This window comes from Ascaphus truei, chromosome 4, assembly GCF_040206685.1.
Source record: "Ascaphus truei isolate aAscTru1 chromosome 4, aAscTru1.hap1, whole genome shotgun sequence".
In the NCBI taxonomy this organism is placed as follows: domain Eukaryota; kingdom Metazoa; phylum Chordata; class Amphibia; order Anura; family Ascaphidae; genus Ascaphus; species Ascaphus truei.
In genome coordinates this window covers 370,400,671-370,419,347 of record NC_134486.1, presented here as the reverse complement: position 1 = coordinate 370,419,347, position 18,677 = coordinate 370,400,671, and the positions used below count along the sequence as shown (strand labels likewise).

The window sequence follows — 18,677 nt, the reverse complement described above, 5'->3', positions numbered from 1 at the left end:
TCCTCCATGCTGAACATAGCTCAGCGGAAGGTATGTAAGGAGAAACCACAGTCAGAGAACCAGAGGATTTTGTGGCTTGCCCTGCAGAGACTAAGTCAGACGCGAGGACTAAGTTCTCATCTGAGAATGTAGTGGTCGCGGTCAGGAGTTCCTGCCGAAAACAGTTCCAGGAGGATCGGGACTAGATCCTGGTCAGGGGTTTCTGCTGAATCTCGGTCCAGGACAACCAGAACAAGGTTCCGATCAGGGTAAGCCCTTGCAAACGGGCGTCCTGCACCTAGGAAAGGCTAGATCTCATACCCCAGTAAGTGTGTGTAGCCAGGTCCCCGTTGTTACCTCCAGTGAGCGCTGCAAGGTTGATGGGGGGGAGGGGGGGCGGCTGTGTCGCCAAAGGCTCCTGGCGCTGTGTGACTCAGAGCGCCACCATCTTTAGGGCTCGCGCATGCGCAGTGAGTGCGGTGTGCGACGGAGTGGTAAAGGCGCGAAGCTATGCCAATCCCAGGAGACTATGGGCAGGAACTACATATCCCATGAGCCTCTGAGTGAGTCACCTGACATGCGATAGCCAATAGTGTTTAGGAGATCCCTGCTGACAGGATAGGGAAGTGATCAATGAAGACCATGCGAGTCAGTGGGTGCTGGGATAGGAAGGGGAGAGGTGGTGTGTTTGCAGGGGTCAGTGACCCACTGCATTAGGCCAGTATTCCACTCTAGGCCCCAGTGCAGGCCCTGAGACACCACTAGTTTGTGGCTGCTGCAGGGAACAGCTCTTTAGATAGGGACCTTTGTCTGGTTAGTATCAGTCAGGGACACAGTACTGCGCTGAGGATCCTGTTACTGGTAGTCTGGAACCAGACTACGCTGCGGAGTCAAGGAACGTTGGAGACATCCCCTGCAGTGGGAATTTATTGTGAGAGACTGCGCTGGATCGGCGGATCATTTTTGACGTATCAGCAGTCCGGGTGCTGGAGCGCCTGGCAGGTATTTCTGTAAGTGCACGGACATACCGGTACCTTATAGGCGCTAACCCCGCCTTGGAGGGGGTGGGTTCCTTGGGGACACTCAGGGGTTAAGTGACCAAGGGACTGGTCCATTACGTTGGACACGGTGTGGGAAATACACAGTGGTGGGACAACACCTGTACGGTGAAGTGTGGCCCGGGGCCACAGGAGTCAAAAGGTTATCTATGTTTATTTGTGTAACATATACAGTAAAGGTTATCATTATAATCTGTGAGCTGTTGTTACTGTTCTTGTTCAGGGGAATCTCACACTTTGGGGAGCCTGGCAAGTGGAGGCGCTGCCAGTTATTATATTGTTGCCCCAGGCTCACAGTGGCGGAGGCTCAGATCTCTGTGCGCCAGCAGGTAAAGCCAGCACTAGTAGACCCTTCTATGTCAGAGGGAAAGAGGGCTACATATATATATTTAAATATAAATATATATATAAAATAAAAAACGAATAAACGACACACACACAATACTGTGTATAATTATGTATTATGACAAAATATATTACATTAACATTTTTCTAAGACTGAGGCTTCGAAAATATAATTTTGTGAAAGGTGGATATCTAGAAGCCACTATAGGGTCCCGCCTATAATACACATCATATAGTGTGTTACTACCAGTCTCACTCTAGGCTTCTTGTGGAGCGCAAAGCGCTTGATATGTTCCTAGCGGGCCGCCGTACAGTGCACCTGCCAGGAGTAAAGATGGCGGCGCCTAGTGATTCTGCAGCCAGCGGGAGTCCCGATGAAAATATCCTGTATGATCTGCTAATAAACACCGAGTGGCCGGCAGAGCCCGATGTGCAGGTTAGAGGAGGCCCGGGGGTGGAGGGGGGAGCAGTGTAGCGAGCAATGTCTCCTTTAAGTGACTATACACCAGCTGTGTATGTAACCATGTGTGAAAGACTGGAGTGAGAGGACACGTAGCGTTACAGAGAGAGGGGGCAGCAGAGGGGCAGAGGACACGCAGCGTTACAGAGAGGGGGGGACAGCAGAGAGGGAGAGTATAGAGGATATGTAGCGTTACAGAGAGGGGGAGGACACGTAGCGTTACAGAGAGGAGAGAGAGGACATGTAGTGCTAAAGAGCGTGTGACATGAAAGAAGGGGGGAAGAGGACTAGAGAGAGGACATGCAGCACTAAAGAGAGCGTCAGGAAAGAGGGTGGAGAGAGTAAAATGACAATGAAGAGGAGGGAGTAGCAGAAGATGAATAGCGAAGAAGGACAAATACGGAAGAATATGAGGAGTGATCGACCAAAATGTGACAGAGAATGTGTAGCAGAAGAGAAAGTGAAGAAGAAAATGGGTAACAGTGGGAAAAGGGAGATATAGAAACACCTCATGTGAAAGTCATGTGCACCTTTTGAGCTGGCAGCACTGCTAAAGAATTAGGGGGCTATAAATACGCTTCAGCTAATGTAACACACGCAATGCAATGAATGGTTAGGCGCGTTACTTTTTATGTAATGTCATCTTGGTACGACCAAGAAAGCATTTTGATGAATGATTTTGTCTATGGATATTTATGACCTGAACTAATAATTTTTGGTAGGAGACAAACACAAACCCCCCTCCCCCCCCAAAAACTTTATGTGATCTGATTGTAACCCAACTCCTTGCTTAGGTCTGTTCCTCAGTGCATTCATTGCTCTGTGTAGTTGTACAGGATCCTTTATCTGTGAACGGATACAAAACTGTGCTAATCCTGAAAGCTGTTGTCTTGAATGACAAAACAATAGCACGTGCTGTATGCACCTGACTGCAAGCTTCCCAAAAGGGATGCACAAGTGATATGTTTCAGTTCGGTATTGCCAACCCACATACTTTTGCCATTCACGTCCCAGAATATAATGTCAGTTACACAAGTAGGGTGTTTCTTAGAAATAGATATGTTTACTGTTTGTCTGCTATTGTGCATGTTGGTTTACAAATGCCCATTATCCTTTCTAGATTGTAAGCTCCCCAAAGCAGAGCCCTCATTACCTTCTGTATCTGTTTGCGCTGGTTTGTCCTTATTAGTGTCATTCGGTTTATGCCATTGTCACTATGCCCCCATTGTACCGAGCTGCGGCATATGTTGTCACTTTTAAAAATAAAGGATAATAATATGGGCAACAAGAAACATATTTTGTGTGCGCATTTTAGGCCTGGGACATAGTGGTTTTAAGCTCGCTGAGCCGCGCTGAGCAGATGCACAAAGCCCCTGCATCTGTCATCAGCGCGGCTATAGTTTCTCCCTCCGCATGCGCGCTGATGCGTGCGGAGGCTGAGAAACTTTCCCGAGACAGGCAGTTTTGAAATTTGCCACTCGGGGAAGCGGAGGAGCGGTCACGTGACAGCTCCCATCCAATGGGAGTGGGGGACTAGCCCCACCTCCCGCCCCGCCTCCTGGCACGCCTCCGCTCCGCCCGCCCCCATAGCGAGCTCACTGCCTCGCCTGCAAGGACAGGGAAAAGCCCCATTTTGGAGCAGGCAAGGCAGAGCAGGAGCGCGGCTCAGCGCTGTTTGCTCCTCTATGTCCCAGGCCTTAGAGGTGTCAAGCTTGTTGATCAGTGGGAGCTCCATTGTTTTATCAAGGTGGTAATCTAATGATGGATGTTTTACCTAGTGTAGTGTGAGTAACCCTCCGCATTAATGGATGCTCGTTGCTTATTTTTCTAATAGTTAAGAAATTACAGACCTACTCGGTAAATGATGCCACCAGCACAGTTTATAGTATTTTATTTTTGTATTTCTATTAGTTAAAACATTTAAAACTTTTTTTTTAATCCCGTACTGTATCTCTGAGGAAAGGAACTGCCTTGCAGTGATAGTCTGACGTCCCAAGGCCCGGACAAGACCACATTGTGCTAATAAGCTGTTTGGGGTGTGTAAGTCCGCTTAGCCCTGTGATTGGCTCCTGCACAGTCTGTAAGGTATTTCTCTTGGAGACCCTCCAAGACTGTTAAGCAACAGCTGTTATAATAAAAATAAAAATCCAAATGTTTTCATGAAAAACTTACAAAGGTTTTGGTATTTTTATTATTCGATCACCATATGGCGTTTTTACTGCCCTCACCATGCCTTCTGGTAGGATTATTCATTTTCATTTGAAGTCTGATGGTTGTGATCGTTATGTTAAAAGTGAAGGTTTTCGTATTGTGTTGTAAATAAATGTTTGAATGCCAGCAGTGTTGCCTTTTTACATTTTTTTTAATATGAAACAGAATAAATGTATGCAGCGATTCCAACAATACTACAGAACGTACAAACATAAAAGCACACCACAGGAAAGGGAATCCCTGCACCGCAGAGCTTACACTCTAAATAACATCGTACGTCTGATGGGGTTGGCATGTTGTGGTTTCAGCTTTTTATATAGAAACATAGGTAGCAAATTCAAACCGCGCTCTTGCTTCCTAACAGGATCTTGAAGTAGATCAACTCTTCCCTCTTGCAGCTGATGTGATGTGAAGGCACCCCTCCTCCACCGATCCCGTCGTATGATGGCTCCAAACGACAGGTGTCAATAAAAAATGAAACACAAGAGCGCACCAAGGGTCAAGATTTAATAAAACAAATTGATAAATAACAAGTAAAAACTTACATATAGAGATATATAAGTCCAGTAGAGCAGTGCAGGGGCAACATTCCTGGTGGTGTCCTGGGCACAGGGGGGGTGGTGCTGAGGCTTACTGGTCAGTCCCGCGCGCTGGGGCTGGCTGGCTCGGCACCACGTTGTTGTTCCTTCCGGGTTGCGGCTTCTCGCAGGACCTGTGTATAGTAGCCCACCACAAACGCCGGTTCTCCAATGAAACTCACTCCGGCGAACCGAAAGAGTCTCTGGTTGTTTTTTAGGAGTGCTGGGACTTGTTCCACCAATTGGCTGATTACCAATAGCACTGTGTGAGCTTCGCAACGCGTTTCACACGATACTGTGCTTCATCAGGCGATTATTAAATCTTGACCCTTGGTGCGCTCTTGTGTTTCATTTTTTATATAGAAACATATTTAAATAGGCCTAACAGAAGAAGGTAGAAATAGAAAACAATATTATTTGCATATGGTTTCAGATGCCTATTGTTTGCTAGTACTGGGAGCATCTCAAGTGTTTTACCAGACTCCAATACGATCATTTAATCCCTTTAAAGCAGGGGTGCGGAAAGTTTTTTTTTTTTTCTGAGCCCCCCCCTCTCCAGTGACCTGACGTCAAATGATGCAGAGGATCACGCAACGTCACGTGACCCCACAGCGTCATTTGATGCGCGGTACCGTGAATTCCGGTAAGTTGAGGTTGCAGAGACCTCGTGCGGTCCCCCAGCATTTCATTTAAATGCCTCAGGGAAGAGCGCGGGGCCTCTGAAACCACTGCAACACCCCAGAAAAATCCTGCGCCCCCCTGCGTTAAAGAGCAATGCCCCGCCAGAAGCCTGTGTGTTTAACTCAATGTTAGGAGGCTACGTATAATAATAATAATAATAAATTAATTTTTAAAAGTAACCAAAAACCTACACATTGTTTTTAAAATCCTTGATTACCTTCTGCCTGCGCCGATCGCTATTTGGCAAGGTTCACCCTATGCTCTTTCTTCAGCGTTGGCGCGCCATGCGGTAGTAGAAACACATTTAATTCACTGAAAAGGGGCATGTATAGGGGCACGTCTCTATTTTTGCCCTGGCGCAGCAGTAAAAAAAAAAACGTAAATACTTCACTAATTAGCTAATGTTGACACTTTTTTGTAATTTTTTTTTTTTTTTAAATGATTTTTTAATTTTTTATAACCACCTACTGAGATTGATAAAGATTTTAATTATCTAGCAATGCCTACTCTTTTTTTTTCTTTTATAAGGTGTTTTATTAAAGTATAAAAGTATGTCTTGGTTGTATATTAAAGTCTAAAAACAGGCTTTCAAATTTAGCGTGTCACTTATTATGAGTCAACATATCCCACGCTGAAGAGTTATGTGTATTGTGTGTGTGTGTGTATATATGTAACGGTTATTCCCTCTAGCTTGACCCACCCAATCTCATATTGGCCCGTGTGGTCTAACCAGCCCCCATTACATGGTCGTGTCTGGTGGTGCACCTGTAGGCAACAGGACTCCTGAGTCTCCCGCATGATGGTACTCGGGGATTGTCAATCCAGACAGGCAGCTGAGGTAGTGTGTGCGAGTCCTACCTATATCACGTGCAGCGCCTCCACCTCATCAGGATCTATGCGTCCGCAGGGAGAGGGTCCTGATGAGGAACTCCTTCTTGGTGGTGACTGCCACTGGAGAGTAACTTCACACTCACACAGTGGGGTTGTCTTTGAACAGGGCATCTTTATTGTTGATTTAGCAAACTGCCCCCTTACAGCGATCAGCTCAGCCGCACATCTCGCCGTACTGTCCCTTGAAAAGGTACGCCCTCCCAATGGAGTGGGATCCCCTCTCCCCGCAGGGAGATCACACCTGTGCCAGGTCCCTGGACACAGTGTGGCCTTGTCAGGCGTAATGTAAAAGCGGGCCACTAGTTACTGCACTAGTGGGCCCTTCATTTCCCAAGTCTCAACACAGACTCATTCCTTTAACTCTCTCTACCGCTCTCCCTCCAACCACTAACTTTGAGCAGTGCTGTGCCTTGTATACCTCAGGAAACAGGCACATCTCTGATGTCACGAACTGTGGACTCAGAGCATGTAGCCACTCCCATCCATACATAGGGCACCTCACCAGGGTGTGAGGGCAAACCTCCATGATTACTGCTGGCATCCCTGTAACTTACCAGGTTGACTGCCAGCAGGGGAGACAACTGCAGACCATTTTACATGCATGGCTACATATATATACACATATACACAAAAATATAGAGCCAGCATTTAGTTGGGGGGGGGGTGACCTGAAGGGGGTGTTACGACTCCCCTCCTCGCCCATTGGCCCAGTATCTCGCTGACACTCCTCCCACGTCCACAGTGTGCATTGAAAACAGGGACGAGCAGAGTACTGGAGCTCCAACTTGCTCCGCCCTCAGCGCTCGCACACACCATTGCGTATCCCTGCCTGTCTATATAGATGTATATACCTATAGGTAGGTGTGTGTGTGTGTGTGTGTGTGTGTAAAAATATTTGTTATATATGATCTAACATTAACTACATTTTTGTACAGCCGTTGACGGATAAAACATTTTTTTAAGTTGTAATACCTTAAACCTTACGTTTAAATACCCGTATTTGCGAAAAAAGTTAATATTATTTTAGTTTTTATTAATCTTGTGAATATTTGTTTCAACTTTAATAAAGATCATTCCAACTACATAACACTATAAAACCGTAATTTTTATTAGAACATTTCCTGAATGCAGCATACTGTACAGTACTTATGCTTATTTACAATGTCATGTTAAAGAGCAGCATCATGGTCTTATAGTAATTTCCTTTAAACATGAGTAGGCTAATATGACAACTACATATGTTAGATGTTTAACCTTTTTAATTTGTCATGTAGTTTAAATCTCACTTGCCACCCGTTTGCAAAACGTATCACAACATGGCCATGTCTCTACATGCTCGGCAATGTCTTGAGAGGTCCATTGGATTATCCACACTCGCATCGACAAAGAGAAGAGCGTGTTTACGTGTAAGAATTAACACGGCCAAAGACAAGGTTAGGATCAGATGCCGATTCAGTTGTGACGCCGTTATAGAACTATATATTCTTTTTAAAGGAGAAAATCATGCTTTAAAAAAAAAAAAAAAAAAAAAATTTAATATAGGTTTGAAGCAGGGGGTGTCTGGAGCTGAATCCCATTAATTTCAGCTCCAGGACTCCTGTTTCCCGAGATACAGACTACCAAAAGGTGCTGCTGGTATCTCGACTAAATTCAAAGCTCCAGAGTCAACAGGCCAATAGTAAGCTGAATCTGATAACGTCATGGCTTCCCATTGGCCCGCAGGGCGTGGTAGCTTATAAAATTGGCTATTGCGTGATTACTGCTAGTAGAGCGGCTACTGGCACCCCCTATGGAGGTCTATTTCAGGAAGCAGGGGGTCCCCGGAGCTCAAATGAATGGGGTTCAGCTCTGAGTCCCCGGCTTCAATCCTATGTTAAAACAAAAATTGCCCACTTGGATTGCCTCTTTCACATCTAAGGCCGTGCGTATAGTGCCGGCGACGCGACGTCACCCAAAAACAAATACATTGCCACCGCGTGCTCTTATAGTAAGCACGACGGTGACAATGCGGCGGAGCGAAGTCGCATCGCGAACTTTGGAAGCTGTCGCCTCATGTAGCAGCCCCTGAACAAATCAAATGCAAGTATGCCCGAGACGCTGCCGCAAAGCGAAATATAACTTTTGCTAGCGGCGACGGTGACGTTACCCGTCCCGTTGCCGGTCGCGGACACTATACGCACGGCCTAAGGCTGCGCTTATAGTGCCGGCTACAGCAACCCGATGGCGTCATGCTGTGGTTGCTGGAAAAATCAAAATGACTTCCAGCGATCGAGACCAAGCCGTCTCTCCGTCGCGTCGCTTCTACAATAAGCGCACCCGACAGCGGCAATACATTTGTTTTGACGCGACATCGCGTTACCGTCGCCGACACTATAAGCGCAGCCTTACCTAAGTTCTCCTACAATAAATCATGTATTCCCTGGTATTGTGAAACTACTTTCAGCTATTCATTCTGGTTGCCTCAGGTTCATTCCAATCTACAGTTTCATCACTAGCTTGAATCTCACAACCCACATTTAGTATGTGTTTAATAGAAGTGTTGCATGTAATATTAAACATTGCACCTCCATATCAAGTTTCCAACTGATGCTGAAACTCTAAGCCAGTGGTTTTCAAACCTTTTTTCTTTTTTTTAAGGAACCCTAAAAGTGTGACATTCTGCACAATTCCAACCCTCTATATGTTGTGCTGTTGTATGTGTAGCAGCAGTGTGTGTGTGTGTGTGTGTGTGTGTGTAGAGCTGCTGTTGTGTGTGTGTGTGTGTGTAGAGCTGCTGTTGTGTGTGTGTGTAGAGCTGCTGTTGTGTGTGTAGAGCTGCTGTTGTGAGTGTAGAGCTGCTGTGTTGTGTGTGTGTGTAGAGGTGCTGTGTTGTGTGTGTGTGTGTAGAGGTGCTGTGTTGTGTGTGTTTGTGTAGAGGTGCTGTGTTGTGTGTGGTGTGCTGTGATGTGCTGTTGTGTGTAGCAGCAGTTTGTGTGAGTTGAGCTGGTGTGTGTGTGTGTGTGTGTGTGTACACAGGGGGCGGCAGTGTGTGGATATAGATAACTGCAGTGTAAGCGTATATAGAGGTGGTTTCATGTATTTACCATTTTATTTTAATAAAAAAATCTATTTAGCTATACAAAAGTGTCTATTATTTATGAAATAAGCCTACATTTAGCCTATAATAGTAATAATCCCCTCAGAACAGGGCATTACTGGCCAATTATGCCCTGGCTGGGTTAAAGTCCCTCGGGCCTTCAACTCTTCCAGCCAGGGCATTAGGCCAGTAATGCCCTGTTCTGAGGGGATTATTACTTAAATATTGACACATATGTACACATTTTGTAAATATATATGTCAATGTCCGTCATTATCACATGGCAACGAACACCGTTAATTTAACATGAAGGTGAGATTTGGGGTCCTGGGGGTTTTCAGATCATTAAATGTCAGTTGTTTCATGTAACATTTATCTTCCGTTGCCCTTTGTACAGCACATATTTAAGTAATACAGTAATTCCCGAAGAACAGGGCATTATTGGCCAGTAATGCCCTGTTCTGAGGGGATTATTACTATTATAGGCTAAATGTAGACTTTTTTTCATAAATAATAGACTCTTTTGTATAGTTATATAGTTTTTTTAATTAAAATAAAATGGTAAATACATGAAACCACCTCTATATACGCTTACACTGCAGCTATCTATATCCACACACTGCCGCCCCCTCTGTACGTGTGCGCGCGCACACACACACACACACACACACACACACACACACACACACACACACACACACACACACACACACACACTGCTGCTACACACACACACGCACAACACAGCACCTCTACACACACAAGCACACACACTGGAGCTCTAGACACACAACACAGCACCTCCTCTACACTCGCAACATAGCACCTCTACACACAAAACAGCAGCTCTACGCACACATGCTACACCCATAAACACTGCTGCTGACACTGACACACACACACACTGGAGCTCTATACACACACAAACTGCTGCTACACATACAACAGCACAACACACACTGCAGCCAAAATAAAAAATGCAGCCACTTACTAAACTTTGCACTCTCCCCTCCCCCCACCTCTACACACAACACAGCACCTCTACACACACACCCCAACACACACACACACACACCACTGCACCTCTATACACAACACAGCACCTCTATACATAACACAGCACCTCTATACACACACATACAACACTGCACCTCTATACACAGCAGCTCTACACACATGCTACACCCATAAACACTGCTGCTGACACACACACACTGGAGCTCTATACAGACACACACACAGCACTTCTACACAGATATACAACACAACAGCGCACACACATGATTTGGATAATTTGGATCAGACCAAAAACGTCTTCAGAGTATCTTTCCCCGTCCAGATTATTTTCCCCATATATATATATATATATATATATATATATATATATATATATATATATATATATATATATATATATATATATATATATATATATATATATATATATATAGTGCATGCACTGAGAAAATATCACGCTGACACACAGGAGTTCAGAATGATAATGTCTGACTTTATTCCTACAGACCACGTTCATATATAGAGGCTGCAGTGGGGGATTGTATGCAAAAGGAGCTCTCTCAGGTCTAAAGGTTGTGTGTAAATACACATGTCAGTATCTCATTGGTTCTTGTTGGGTCTTTTCCTTGTATGGTCTTGTTGTTGCAGTTTATGGTCCTGTTATTGCAGTTTTTTTGGACACATCAGCATTTGAGGGGAATTCCTCGGTGCCATCTTCCTTACTTGAAGGGAGGGGTAGCTGCGGTAGCCATTTTGAGTAAGGAATCATAGCAAAGTATTACAGATGAAGAAATAGGCATTTTATCCAATCCATCACAGTCCCCCCTAGAAATGTCTATTTCTGAGTCTATCCCTAGATATGTACTAACTCATCTGTCCAGATGTGCCTGGGAACTCTTTTGTGCTGTACGTTAGACGAGTCATGGCTTGTCCATGACCCCCCTTGCCACAGACTTTGCACATAAGGAAGTCAGATGCTGTCCCTATGTGTTTATACTATTGTACTTAACTGGGAGGGACTGTAACGGAGTAAATGGACCATCTTCCGAGAGTGGAGTATTATTATCTGACTGCAGAAAAAAGGTAGGAGTGCTATTGTCAACAGCTTTGGTCATGAACTTTTTAAAACATGGGAGAACACAGCAGACAATAATCACAAACAAAACAAAAATAATAACTATTGCGATACCTATTTGGGCAAGAATCTTTTGCCATCCTGTCTTTCCTTGTTAGACCATTTTGTGGTCGGTATCCCCAATCTATTCCCGTGTTCCATCCTACTGCTCCCCAGTAATCACATTCCTGTCCCCAGTAGGAATCCGTTACACATATATAAGTGGACCTGAAACCGGAATTGCTGTATAGAACACATTGCCAATGTGTTGAGGGGCAGCTGACAATATTACAATAATCAAAGGAGAAGGTAGCTACATGAGTATTGGATGAATTATACCAAAACGTGACTACCCCTTCATGTTGGGTGATAGCTATCTTTTGTGCCCCCCCCCCCCCCCTAGACCCAACAAGCAAAAGATATATAGCATCATTTTCCTTCTGAGGTGTCCTCGTTGGGAGCTGGAACCTTCTTGCAATGAGAGGCGTGTATCCAGGTGTTCTTGCCAGCTAGTTTGACTGATGTCGCTGTGGTCAACAGAACTTGGAAAAGACCATCATATCTGGGCTCTAGGGAGTGTTTCCTTACAAATCTCTTCACGAGCACCCAGTCTCCGGGCACGAGTTTGAGTCCCGGTATCTAGATCTGGATCTGGAATAGAAGAAAACACTCGACCATGCATATTGGTTAGTTCTTGCGTTTGGGCAGTTACATATTTGGTCAAAACATCAGACTGCATTTGTAACTGCTGTGGGTAGTAACAACCAAGTTTGGGGGCAGTACCAAACAGTATCTCAAATGGGGATAGAGATGTTCCCCTCGTGGGGTGTATCGAATACTGAACAAAGCAATGGGTAGACTATCTGGCCAGGGCATATTTGTTTCCTGGGCCATTTTCAACATTCTAGTTTTCAGTGTGCCATTCATTCTTTCTACCTTTCCGCTACTCTGGGGATGGTATGGAGTGTGGAAAGCAAGGGTGGTCCCTAGCGCGGACCAAATTTCTTTAGCTAACGTAGCAGTAAAAGCAGGGCCTTACAAGGTGTTTCTGCGGTGGTTTTTCCACACGTCCTGGGTTACACTTTGCACAAATTGTACATGATTTGCAGAAATTACTAGTCATTGGGGTAATTCCAGGCGCCACATAGTATTTGTCGATCAGTGCATTCATAAGAATCTTTGAGAGATGTGCTGCTCCATGTGCCCATTGTACCACAGCATGATACAGTGCCCGTGGCAGACAGAGTTTCTTTTTGTACTCGTAAATTCCTTTTTGGAGTGATGTACCTCTTCTCTTCCAGCTTTCCTTTTCTTCCTTTGTTGCAGATTCTTGCAACTTCTTCAGATATTCTCGATTCACTGGGAGGTTCTGCATTAACGGAACCATCCTTGTCGTGTCCACTCGATCTTCCACTTCTCGTATCCCGCTGGCAGCTTGTTTTGCCGCAGCATCCGCCAGATGGTTTCCTCTGGCTTCTTCTGTGTTCAGTTTCCCATGGGCTTTACCTTCAGGATGGCCACATGGCTTGGAAGGAGTAGGGCGTCCATCAGAGCTTGTATGGCTGAGCTGTGTTTCACTGGTGTTCCTGCTGCTGTCAGAAATCCCCTGGTTTGCCAAATGACGCCAAAATCGTGTGCTACACCAAAGGCATATCTAGAGTCAGTGTAAATATTCGCCGTTTGTCCTTCTGCCAGTTTACACGCTGCAGTGAGAGCTTGTAGTTCGGCTTCTTGTGCAGATGCTGTTGACGGTAGTGTGCTTGCCAGTAGGACCACTGAGTCTGTGGTGACCGCATAACCGTATGGTAGGTGCCTTGTTGATCAGCATATCGAGAACCATCCACAAACAGGATTAGATCTGAGTTCTGTATCTGCTTTTCACTCACCGTGGGCAGATGAGCTGTTTCTAGCTTCATGAGTTCGAAGCAATCATGGGGTGGGTCGGCTCCAGCTGTGCTTTGTTCTTGTTCGTGTCCCTGCACATCTCCCCCCTCGGGAAGTGGAAGAAGAGTGGAGGGGTTAAGCACTTGGCACCGGAGAAGGGTGACATTGTCTGGAATGAGATGCGAGCATTGCAACCTGAGGTGTCTGGCAGCGGACATATGTTTTGGCTGTGTCTGATTGAGAATAGCAGCAATGTCATGTGGTGCCAGGAGAATGAGGTCATGCCCTAGAACGATATCCGAAGTTTTATCCAGCAGTGCTTGAGCAACGAAGACAGGACGGTCCACCACGAGCCACAGCGTCGAGACGGCTGGAGTAATAATCAATAGGTCGACATCGGCCAGCGTGTGGCTGCGTTAACACTCCAGTTGCATGTCCATTTCGTTCTGATACGAAAAGCTTAAAGGGTAAATCATAGTCTGGGAGGCCCAAGGCAGGGGCAGAGGATATTACCTGTTTGAGAACAGTGAAATTCTTGGAAGCCTCTGTGGTCATCTGAAAGGGATTTGTTGTTAAGACATCGTACAATGGTTGCATCATTTACTGCTTGAGGATCTTGAACCATTCTATACTTCTCAGGTTCACCCTTCGCGGTGCGTTTCTTTACAGGGAAAAGAGGGGTATTGCAGTTTACGGGGAAGCGGGGCCCCTTGTTTGAGCTGTACAACAATGGGCGGTACCCTTAGGTGCCCGTTATCCTCAGGGCCTGTGGACCATAATTTGGATGGGATCCTATCCATGACAGCGGGCGGTATACTGGCAGCTGTGGGTTTGTCCGCTAATGCCAAAAGTATTGGAAGGGAACAAAGGGCAGAGACATCTGACTCCCAGAGCAGGGAGGTTACATCAATGGTGCCGTCCTCGGAGAATATTATGGAGGCCTGTAACCTGGATAAAACATCAGCGCCAAGCAGATTAAGCGGGCAGGTAGAGGAAACTACAAATCGTGCAAATAGTTCAGGGTAGGGACGTATCTGCAGGGGTCGTGTTAATGGGCTAGAGCGCAGAGTGCCATCTACCCCCACACATAAAACATCAATATCAGACAAATAGGAAGGGTCAGGTATGTCTGCAGCTCTAATTACGCTCCTGGCTGCACCTGTGTCTACCTGAAAGGGGGGAGGTGACATACATTATTGGGGCGCCTTCTACCTGCTTGGGCGTCTGCCCATATAACCTTGGGCAGCGGTTGGGTACTGGGGGGTGTCTGGGGTTAATATTCCAGGTCATGTTTGCCTCCTGTGCAACGGCCTGTGACTCATTATCTGAGTCAAAACTACCAGGCGTACTATAGTGGACAATAATATTAAATGCATCTCTTTTAGTCTAGTGTGTGGTTCAGCAACATTGCAATTGTTTGTTTGTTTGTTTGTTTGTTTGTCTTTTTGTTTGGTTAAGTCTTTACAGTATTACACTATGTATTTCTTTTACTTTTTTCATGTTTGATTTACGCCGGCTGAGATCTTCTCTTCATCACAACTGGTTGTATATTTAATTTATTTATTTATTTTCATGTCCATGTGTTTAGCGCCATTGATACCCATTTAGCACCAACACTATTGTCTGACCAGGGGTCAGAGGTGTATCTAGGCTGCTACACTTTTTATACTCATTTTGAGAGCATATGTTTTGACCAATATTATTGTTAGCGCTACCTATTGTTTTTATTGTTTTTATAGTGGACACTGCTGCTGGGTCTGTGTGCTATTGTTGTGTCAGGGTAGACTTGAATCCCTACCGCTGGGGTAGTGATTGTTTGGGGTGAAAGGGCTGGCATCAGGGGCATTAGGGACTTCTTGATAAAGTTCCTTTGAACGAAACGCGTTGAAGGTTTGCTGTTGTCCCACATGATGATTTGTTAATAAAGGACTTTTATTGCTAAGACCTGCTCCTCTCTACTGCTGTGCGCTGCACACCCTGGCTTTGCATTAGGGGCACAGTCGGGGTGTAATAGGAACCATCCACCTGCAGGACAGGATATAGTTGTGCTACATAAACAGTCAAAATTGGTTTGTCATTCGTGGGCGGGGTAGTGGGTTGTATAGGTGGGGGTGCTGCTGGAACTGGGAGCGAAGGTAACAAAGGAGTGAGTATAGATAAATCAGTCACACCGTGGCGCTGCACACCACAATTAAAACAATCTTCCCTCCCTTTTCTATCTCCTGCTCGGTCCATTTTTCTCTGGACAGCCTTGGCGACATTAAACCAGGCTTCTGCTATCTTCAGCAGGTTGTTATCACTCAAAATTCCTCTCTTTTCTTTCAATATCTTTCGACACATTTCTGGTTGTAACCTGCCTTCTGCTGCAGTAATACTATATACTTTAAACAGGCTACTTGCTTTGTTTTTCACTTGTTATTATATTAACTTCTGTCCTGGCAATGATAAAATAAATGCAGCGGGACCCTTCTGTCCCTCAACAGAATTCTTTTGACTCATATTAACGTAAGGTATGTTTCCCTGTGGGATTCAAAAACACACAAGACGGTGCTCACTGAGCTTCTCACTCCCACAGAAAAATACCCCTCTTTCTAGTTGCCATTAGAACAGAAGGAAAAAGAATATTTTCTGGTTTTAAGAGACCCATTCGTGTGGCCAGTACGAACAAACCCTTTAAAAATAAATGTTACCAGGGCTACTCCCATTCTTTTCCGTTCTGTTCTCTCTCTTTCCGCCACTAGGTGGCAGGCTAAGACTCCTTTCTCTGTCTTACTTGCCTGTGCTCAAATGTTAAAACTGCACTTTTTTTTTTTTTCCCCTCTACACTGCAATTACTAGCAAAAAATGCCCTGCTTTTTTTTTCTTCTTTCCCTTCACTTATAACACTTTCTTTCCCTTCCAAATAATATACACAGTATCTAATTGTATCCCAATTTCTGCATATAAACCTTTCATAAAAATAACCCTCAATACTTACTTTCACAACACAATCATATGCCTTGATTATCTATCAGCAAATTCACTTGCCTATTTCTTTCCTATTCACTTTCTTTCTTTCTTACTGCAAAGCGTTCCTTAACGCGGAAAAAACAGGAGTTCGGGCAGTTTAATGTCTAGGGGTTATCGCCCAAGCACCTATGGGCTATCTCTTCTACTCTCAACAATCCCCACCCGTCCTCATGAATTCTCAACACTAATACACAAACACATTTTGGACATAACATACAACTTGACTACGAGAGAGAGGAAAAGGTTGTTCAGGGATCAATCGGCAGGATTCCGCGCTGTTACCAACCGTAACGCGCCTTTAACACCCTTCCCTCTGCAACGCGCCAACCACGCAGTCACTCCAGGGATCATGTGTTCCTCTCTGAACCGACTATACCTTACTCCCCCCTTACCCCTCCTTCCACCAAGTTTACAACGTACAATGACAAGACCCCTAGTCAGCCGGCAAAAATCCCACTCCACTCCGGGCTCCCACTGCGGCACTGACTAACATATATACAACATGTAAACATATACCAGGTGACAGATAGTCTAGGTAACAGGTTTGAGTTTAAAACGGGCTCTGGGCAAGATATCTACCTGTCTTTAGGTGACCTTCGGAGAGCCGTATGAGACACAGAAATAGACCAACAGAGGAGACAGTGCGTATCGGTAGATAATAAATGTTATCTTACCGTACTCCAGAGGTGATCAGTCTCCTGCCGCGTCCGCACTTGGTCCACCCCGGTCCCTCTGCGCACGGCTGTCCGTTGGTTCAAAACCCAGAGCCCCACGTTGGGCGCCAACTGATTTGGATAATTTGGATCAGACCAAAAACGTCTTCAGAGTATCTGTCCCCATATATATATATATATATATATATATATATATATATATATATATATATATATATATATATATATATATATATAGTTCAGAATGATAATGTCTGACTTTATTCCTACAGACCACGTTCATCTATAGAGGCTGCAGTGGGGGATTATATGCAAAAGGAGCTCTCTCAGGTCTAAAGGTTGTGTGTAAATACACATGTCAGTATCTCATTGGTTCTTGTTGGGTCTTTTCCTTGTATGGTCTTGTTGTTGCAGTTTATGGTCCTGTTATTGCAGGTTTTTTGGACACATCAGCATTTGAGGGGAATTCCTCGGTGCCATCTTCCTTACTTGAAGGGAGGGGTAGCTGCGGTAGCCATTTTGAGTAAGGAATCATAGCAAAGTATTACAGATGAAGAAATAGGCATTTTATCCAATCCATCACACACACACACACACACACAAACACAAACTGCAGCCACAAAGAAACTGCAGACAGCCACTTACTTCTTTGCAGACACCATCTCTCCCTCCCCCCAAATCAACCAAATCTGCTCAGAAAATCTGTCAGCTCGGGAGGGGGAGGAGTCAACCCGTGGCTGATACGTCCTGACCAATCCCCTGCCCTGTCTCAGAGCTTTTACTTCATGCAAACCAATCCCCTGCCCTGTCTCAGCTGTTCTGAAAGCTGATTGGCTGGAAATAAACCCATTGAAAACTGCACTTTGCAAGCTGCTAAATTCCGGACATTACTGATTGGTTAACATTCCGGGCATTATCCAATCAGAGAGCTGGGTTTTCAATAATGTCCTGAATTTTACTGCTTTAGCCTATACTTCTGGATAATAAAACAAATATTAACTAATCTCATTTTTGACTCATGACCAAAACAAATTTATCCTGCAAGTAATTAATACAATTGGTGCATACCAAATAAATAAAACAAAACGTGGGTCACTAAATGTGTACTGTACAAGTTGGCCCAGTGTTGCTACATGTACAATATTTAATTGACACCATAATGTGTATTTCTTGGAAGACATTACTGTACTTTATCTGCTACTTTATTATACGTCATGAGAAAAATCTGTATTATGTTGTTCAACGTTTCCCAGGCACTTTCTATCTATGTATAAAGCTAAGCACCTACTGACTCCGGATTTGGCCTAATATGCATATTAAGGTTGTGTTGCTTATTTCACTAGTCAACCTATACTACACTTGTAAAGTGGTATTACAAGGTTTACCAAATATTACAAGAAATCATGGAATTAAAAAAAAATGTATTTTAAGTCAAGACCTACATGTTTCTAATTGTTTAGCTTGTGACATTATCCTTTATGTATGAGTAAATGTGACCTGTGTTATCAATGTCAAACATCCATTATTGTAGGCGGCAGTGGCTATGGTTTGAGAGATTGGCTGATGATGCTGAAGGAAACTAATGCAGCACATAAATTTACATCATATGTTTTTATAGAGGGAGCTTTCGGTGTAGTATAAGGTCACCTTTTGTTGCTTGGATCATATTGGGGGAGTGTTACAATATTGCGCTAAGAAAC

At 44.6% G+C, this 18,677-nt stretch overlaps 1 protein-coding gene across 2 annotated transcripts in view; it reads left to right on the top strand.

Annotated features, from left to right (window-relative positions):
• Window positions 1–1,670: 1,670 nt before the first annotated feature.
• The window catches only part of NBAS (NBAS subunit of NRZ tethering complex), a 682,881-nt gene continuing 665,874 nt past the window's right edge, over window positions 1,671–18,677 (top strand). For both annotated transcript variants that reach the window (XM_075598387.1, XM_075598386.1), the window contains exon 1: window positions 1,671–1,818. In XM_075598387.1, the coding sequence (XP_075454502.1) occupies window positions 1,672–1,818 (147 nt within the window). In that variant the 5' untranslated portion in view covers window position 1,671. The remainder of the gene's footprint in view (window positions 1,819–18,677) is intronic.